Raw genomic sequence first — 7,930 nt, 5'->3', positions numbered from 1 at the left:
AGAACTGGAACAAAATCTACTTCTGAAAAACGCTGTTTTTTTATGTTTGAAACGCTTTAAAGTGCCTTTAACCAGCCGGGTACATTTCAAAGTCCTGAAACGTTCCTCATAAAACTAACCTACACTTGCACACTTCTGTCATTCTCCAAATATTGGAAATTCTTTCAATTACTTGCGTCCGAAATCAAATGTTCCAACAACAAAAGCCCAACCAGGATCAATGGCTAAAAAACGTACGACCAGAAAGATTTGAATATAACTTCATGTTTAGTTAATTGTCTGACATAATTAACTGTGTTACTTTCTGTATAATGAGTCAGTTTATGGTTAAAATTGTCAAAACAACTGCATGTCGATGCTGTGGGGCAGAAACCTTGTACTGTATCTCTGTTTCAAAATGAATGTTTTCGTAAATGAATACCTTACTGTACTTCATCATACAAGACAAAACAAGTGAACATAGCTGCTATTTTCACAATTTCACTTTTTTTTACTAATCATAATAAAACTGAACGGTTTTTGACATGCAAGGTTTCTCCCTAAAAGCAAAGATATGTAAAAATGGATTGAGGCTTTAATGTTGTTAAAATGAAAAAACCTAAAACACATACAAACATTGTTTAAGAAAGGAAATAATGGAGGAATATAAAACTGCTTAAAGACAAACCGATACTGCGAAAAGGTTATACTGGTGATTATTTAGAACAATTTATATCAACCACTGAAACCACCAAACAGACGGTCTAAATTGTTTCGAAAATGGAAGATCTACAAGCTCAGGGACGCGTCGCCGTGCGACACGTTTGCTTACGGCCATACCATACCATACCATCCACCCATCCTGAACACTTGTGAGCTTGTAGATCTGCTATTTCAGAAAGAAAGAGGGAAAAAAGTATCTATGTTTGAATTAAATCATTTTTGAATATAATGACACCACTTTAAACCCAGGTTTAAAGTGGTTAAGAGGTGACTGGTGCGGCGTCTCCGATCAATCAAACCTATGTCAGCATGTTTAGGGCGTTACCATGGCAACGCGGTGGCCAATCGCGGCTCCCGCTGTGTCAGTTCCCGAGTCGGCATACTGGAACCCCAGTCTGCACTGTAAAATCCTCCCTTAAATGTAACTCTGAGAGTGTACAAATGGAACCAAATGGACCCGGGTCCATTTGGTTCCATTTGTACACTCTCAGAGTTACGGACCCCTAGGCGTCCATTTGGGCCCCTTGGTGCGGTAATGAAAAGTCTTGGCGTTCCGTCTCGGATAAAAGATAAACAGAGCCAGCAGAGGGCGCTATGCCGCACTTGTCAGCGAGTGGCTTCACCTCGTAAAAAATACAAAATAAAAGTCTCTATCGCTCATCGTCCACTTGGCTAGTCTTCTCTTTTTAGTCCCCGGTTTATGTCACCAAATGGCCACCGGGTGTCATCCGAAGCTCTGAAAACTTCTCCCGAATTATTGGCAAGAAGAAGGAGGCGGCAAGGTAAAATCAATAGTCGCGACTTTAAAACATTTAAAATAAATAATCATAAAAACTTCTCTGGATGTAGGGGGTGAGGGGGGGTGTTCCCAACGTCGTCCACCGTCCTTAAAAAAATGCAGCTGCCCGATTGGCTGTGCTGTGCGGAGCAGTTACTTGTCCAACGGGAGCCCCGGCTTAAAGCGCCGCTTTCTTCCGTCAAATCAGAACGCTCGACACTGGCACTCTGGTGGACCTGCCACTCTTTGGCACGACGATTGGCTCGTCATCTGTCGAAAGAATAAATACAAAAAAAAGATGATTAAAATTTGAGCCCAACCAAATGCCATAAGAGCAGGATTTTGGAAGAGCCCAAAAGAACATTTTTTGCCAGTCCTCCCTCAACCACGGGACAGAGCACCAGAGCTGCTGCAGAGGAGGAAGTGTCGTGGGAATTCTGGATCAATCAGTGATATGCTCTTTGCACAGCAGCCACAGCATATAGACCAATTATGTGTTTGCAAACATTGAGACTGCACGCACAGGTGACTGTTTCATGTAATCAATTCCCAACAGATCCCCAAACCTTTTGTTTTGGCTGTGTGCTGGTTTCAGTTCATTCAACCCCCTCTTGTGTGTTGGCTAGTGAGGCTCGCCCTAGCGAGACATATGTACTTCACCCCGCAGCGGTATTGCACGCCGAGGACAGCTGACATACAAGCTCACAACCGCGCCGCGGATGAGACCCTTGTGAGCTTGGAGGTCTGCTATTCTCGGCGCGTTCTCTGCGCGCGACACCTTCGCGGGACGGAGCATAAATTAGGCTTGACGGGCTGCACCTGTGCGAGCAAGAGCAGGCTCTGGTGCCATGATCACAGAGCGCTCCCTCCGGTCTTATGACAGCCACTGGAGGTGGGGTTTGGAGGACAACTGCTTTGAATTACAATTATTGTTTACACACAACAGAAACCAAGGATTATATATTTCAAGAGCGAGAGATCACAGTAAAAATCCTACGCATTCTTCCGCCACACTGGGAGAAAAACAGTATCTGAAGGTTTGATGGGATGCATTTTAACACGCGAGGCTGTGACCACTTTTACATTTAATTGCATCTTATGAGCGGTGGGGTTCAATTGGTGCCGGCCTGCGCGCGGATACTGGTTCTTATCAGTGTGACGCTGTCTGTTAAGGCGTCTATTGGAAAGAAATGTGGGCCTCTTCCTTACTTCCTTCACAGGTCTTACCAATTACACTAATTAAGGCTCTGTTCCATTCTGGTCAAACAGAGTCAGGGTGCTGATATTGTGCATGTCTCAAAGTGTGGTCCAGGGACCCTCATGGTTCCTTGAGGGGGTTCCAAATGGCCCCTTACGGGTGTGTAACTCTGAGAGCGTACAAATGGAACCAAATGGACCCTTACGGGTCCATTTGGTTTGATTTGTACACTCTCAGAGTTATGGAGATACCCGGGATACCGACGGCTGAATATCCGGTGCCTGATCTCAGCGTGCGTTCTCACCTGAGGGGATGTAGTTCTCGGCGCGGTGGCGGTCCTTCTCGATGAAGAGGGCGGTGGCCAGGAAGAAACCCCCGCCCGCCACCGCCACGAAGGAGCAGAGGAGGAGGGAGATCTGCAGCGAGCGGAACTGCCACAGGTATGAGTCCGTCTTCCTCAGGGAGTCGGACACCTGAAACACACAGACCACCGGGAGATGAGTCCGGAGGAAAACAAGAAGCAAGAAGTGGCTAAAATGTCACGTACCTGAAATGAGACGTTATTTGGATACAAGAGAGATGACATGTTGCAAACACCACAGAAAAACGAAAAGACAAGTAGCAGCATATAACAATTCAACAGTCGTCCATTCATCAGTAACTCCTTACTAGAAAACGTCCAAACGCCACAGAGAAATGACAGAGGCCATGGCACGTTATGTGGACATGAAGCCTCTGAATACAGTGAGCAGAGAGGGCTTTGTAAGTCTCAAACTAGTGTGAAACGAATTGGACTGAAGATACCAGAGACTTTAGACTTGTTTTGGCCACAAGCACACAGGCTGCATCTTGCCATCATCGGTAAGTGTTTAAATGACTGGGGGAATACATTGATCTGCGTGTCACTGTAACGTTGTATATTGTACTTTTATTGAATATAGGACAAATTAATTGATAACATCCTGATAGAAGATAATTTGCCCATGTTATCACCTCATCACATAAATTTGAAATGAAAGTTTCCCAATGGAAACCACAGCTGGACACACAGACCCGAGTTCATATCCAGAGTAAGAAGGGGCAGTATTTCACGTCTGGACATTTCTTGTCCTATACGGGTAAAATTCTTTGGCTTTGGTTGATAGAACATTGTTTGCGTGTGTATAGTATGAATACAGATAACAGGCCTATAGTGTTAATATTATATTTGGCTTGCCTGTGGAATTCACTTTTACAGAGCTTACTGCTCTTTGTCTTGTCTGCAAAATCAACTAAATTAATTCCTGCAGTGTCCTCTCTGCCATTACAATGTAATTGTAGTAATTGATTTACTATGGATTATTCATTAATGAATTCAAGTGCCTTCTTATTCTGATGAAGGAGACGGTGAGACTGTGTGTGTGTGTGTGTGTGTGTGTGTGTGTGTGTGTGTGTGTGTGTGTTACAACGTACCACTCCTATGAGGTAAGGACTGCCCGCATCTCCCAGCAGGTGAGACAGAACGATCTGGAAGGCCTCGGCCGTGGAGCGACGCGTAGGGACCACCACATACTGTCAACACAGAGGGACAACACACACCCTGTTAGGACTGAACACACACTCACTGAACCAACACCACGTACTGTCAACACAGAGGGACAACACACACCCTGTTAGGACTGAACACACACTCTCTGAACCAACACCCCGTACTGTCAACACAGAGGGACAACACACACCCCGTTAGGACTGAACACACACTCTCTGAACCAACCGTAACAAAAAGAATCATTCACGAAGCTGTTTAAAAACCAAAACATCCCGTCGACACACCAAAAACAAAACCTAATATTCAATAACTTTACAAGGACCCCCAGTTTAATATTCATTAGGCCACGGACCCCCATTTGATACAATGTTTTTTTTTTTTCTGGGACCCCAATCTATACTGTTAACGTAGCAAATGGAACCATAAGAGTCCATTTGGTTAAATTTCTGCACCCTTGAGTTACAGATCCGTAAGTGTTCATTTGGTTCCTAACTATTTAGATGGGGACCCCCTGCATGGAACCCCCCCTCAAAGGACCCTTGATGACGGTGACATGAGTCCTATTACTTATTTACATGTTTATTTGACAGGGACAATGCAAGAAACAATGACTCAAGTTATAAAACATGAAACCGTTGCATTGTATATGGGGTTTATAGCCGAGTGCTAATTTGCGACCCCAGTCCCTGGTTAGACCTCTCTATACAAATATCTACCTAGTAAAAACGCATCAGTTACAAAAAGCACATGCACGAAGCTCTAATCTAAACAAGTACAAAAACAATAACATTCCCAAATTGCATTCATGAAAGCAATGACGTTAAACGTTTCTAAAACGTGCCTAACATTAGTGTTCGCAGCTTAGGTTTGATTTCAACCAGTATTTAACCTTTTCATTCAATATTTTGAGATCAGTTTGTTTTTTTATTTCAGTTGGTAGGGCATTCCACAAGTGTATTAGTGACAAACTACTGACCAGCAGTATGTCTGCTACGATGGCCCAGTTCATGGACAGGAAGGTCTCTCCCAGGAAGATGAACACCTGAACGGACAAAAAAAAAAAACACGGGAGAGATCACCGTCACAAACATAATGGGTCTGTATAGGAGGTTGTTTTGAGTTGAGTTGTATGCAGTACCCCTCGTCAACCAGTAGGTGTCATACCCGACCACAGGATCTGAATGACTCAATGAAAGAGTAGTAGGGAGACCAGCTGCATATATTGCATTAACATTCACAACCATACAATACGCTCTATGCACAGCAGCCATATTGTAAAGAAATTGGGCCTCTTCTTACTTCCTTCACAGGTGTTACCAATGATACTAATGAAGGCTCTGTTCCATTCTGGTCAGGGTGCTGATATCGTGCATGTTGGCTCACTAGAAACACTCCATTTTGGTTCCCAAATGGCCCCTTATGGTGGCTGTGTAACTCTGAGAGTGTACAAAAGGCTCTGTGTTCCATTTGTACACTCTCAGAGTTATGGGGGGTTCTTGAAAATAAGACAACCACTATGCCACACTAAATGGAACACAGAGCCTTAATTAGTATAATTGGTAACACCTGTGAAGGAAGTAAGGAAGGGGCCCAATTCATTCCCAATATGGCTGCTGTGCATAGAGCCTATTTGGTTCAAATAACCTTTAATTCACTAAAACAAGTTATGGGTTGCAGCATTAAGACTTGAAGTGAATGAATAAAACATACTATACAATACACATGGACCCCAATAGAAAATGCCATAGCGCTTTCTTGGGTTCAATACTTTTAGCATTGTATTTGTATTAAACTGTACTTCATGTGCTTTTTTGCAAACTGTTAATAAAGTATTCAATCAATCAATCACTTGCCATTATTATAATTATTATATTTAATAAGGACCTGGCAACCTAAAATGTTAAAGAGACTGCTTAAGACCAGTTATCATCTGGGCTACATTCACAACACTCACAAGGGGTATTTCACTTAAAGATACTTCTGGGGTCATTGTAAAGTCTACTCTGGCTTTTGTGTAGATCCCAGACAGCTTTTGAGTTGCACGATTCAATATTTAGATATTTGATATTCATTTTATCAGACCCCCGGTAACTTCAAACTCCATTTTAATCATAATGTTAGACTCTTTGAAAGCACACGCGCCTGCTTCTGGTGACTGATAATTGTCCTTCTAATGCACGAGGAGGCTGTTTCTTTCCCCCCAATTATATTTCTATTTTTTATTACATATTTCACATGTTATCTTAAAATGTTTTGGGAGAAAAATGAAGAAAAAAAAAAAGTAATAGAAAAAACACAGCCCCCCCCTCACGCACTAGAACCAAGGACGTGTGTTTTCAATGAATCTAACATGGTTACAATGGAGTTTGAAGTTCAATGGCTTTGTATAGGAAGGGGGCGTGTCGGATGTAATGAATATCAAATATCTTAAATATTGAATCAAGCAACTTCAAAACTGTCTGAGGTGCAACACGACAGCCAGAGAAGACGTTAAAATGACCCCAGACGTGTTTTATAGTGAAATACCCCTTCGACACAGACACCATTGCAGGGCGAAAATAGTGGATCTACAAGCTCACATCAAAGCTAGCGTTCCAGTGGTTAATGAGCTAAAATCCTGTCATTGAAATGAAGCCAGTGTGGCTGTGTGTGTGTGTGTGTGCTAATCATTCTCGTTTTGTAGCTGCTACATTGAAAGCATGTGCTGGAGACGAGCCTGGCAGTAATTAGCAGCATTGCTTAGTAAATTGTAAGAATGTAAGAATTCCAGACTTTTACCACTGAACTACGGTACTCGAGTAAATGTACTTTGTTACTGTGCACGGTAAGGGTGTCACGATACTCGATACGTATCGAAAACGAACCGAAAATGACGTTCGATACAGTGTATTGAAATCAAAAGCCGTATCGCGATTCAAGGGTTAATCAAAAAAAAATACTCCCGCGCATGCGCACATCCGATTGCACGTCCGGGTGAAGCCATGCTCGAGACGCTGTTGTGTTTTTCCGTGCATCGCGCATACGACGGGGGAGAAAAAAAAAGACGACAGGACAAACCCACACGCACCACAGAGGAGTTTGGAGGAAACAGAGACCGCTGTAGCGTTGCGTCTGTACTACTACTTTACATCTCACCATGGCCACTGCTGAAGCCAGCGATGGTAATGATGATACACAAACGAAAGAATTGGAAAACCCTCCCGCTTCCTTTGAGTCAAAAGTCTGGCAATATTTTGGCTTCCCAGTGAATTATGAGGGCACCCGACGCGTTGTTGACAAAACGGCTACCGTTGTTGTTAACTCATCTTAAAGAAGAATCTGAAAATGACAGTTGTTGTAAGGGCATAAAACCCTTTTTGTTCTCATTCTCATTTGATATTATTCAAATAAAAGGGACTAATTGAGAAACATGTGTTTTTCTAGAAATCAAGACAATATCGTATCGTATATCGTATCGAAAATCGAATCGAATCGTGACCTTAAAATCGAAAGTCGAATCGAATCGTGGATTAGGCGTATCGTGACACCCCTAGTGCACGGTTGAGAAAAAGGTACAGCCAAGTAAAACCATGTTAACGGTTGTGGGAGGAACACTCACGTATGTGGCGATGGTGCTGGCCTGCGCGAAAACGATGGCCAGGTAGAGGAAGGGGGCGGAGAGCAGCAGGCCCGCGGCGCACACCAGCGGGTCGGCCCGCGGTGTCCGGATCCTCAGCCACCGGCT

General features: G+C 43.4%; 1 protein-coding gene across 1 annotated transcript in view; it reads right to left on the bottom strand.

The window, feature by feature from the left end:
• Positions 1-1,173: 1,173 nt before the first annotated feature.
• Positions 1,174-7,930, bottom strand: part of spns1 (SPNS lysolipid transporter 1, lysophospholipid) — a 37,073-nt gene continuing 30,316 nt past the window's right edge. Inside the window, exons 9-13 of the mRNA XM_084072194.1 lie at positions 7,805-7,930; positions 5,183-5,248; positions 4,131-4,229; positions 2,983-3,151; positions 1,174-1,750 (exon numbers count right to left, since the gene is read on the bottom strand). The exon at positions 7,805-7,930 is cut by the window's right edge and continues 64 nt beyond it. Coding sequence (XP_083928320.1) covers positions 1,680-1,750; positions 2,983-3,151; positions 4,131-4,229; positions 5,183-5,248; positions 7,805-7,930 — 531 coding nt within the window. The 3' untranslated portion in view covers positions 1,174-1,679. The remainder of the gene's footprint in view (positions 1,751-2,982; positions 3,152-4,130; positions 4,230-5,182; positions 5,249-7,804) is intronic.

The sequence above is a fragment of the Gymnoscopelus microlampas genome (assembly GCF_963454915.1).
Source record: "Gymnoscopelus microlampas genome assembly, chromosome: 11".
NCBI classification, from domain to species: domain Eukaryota; kingdom Metazoa; phylum Chordata; class Actinopteri; order Myctophiformes; family Myctophidae; genus Gymnoscopelus; species Gymnoscopelus microlampas.
The sequence above is the reverse complement of the archived record's forward strand: the minus strand, read 5'-3'. Positions and strand labels throughout refer to the sequence as shown.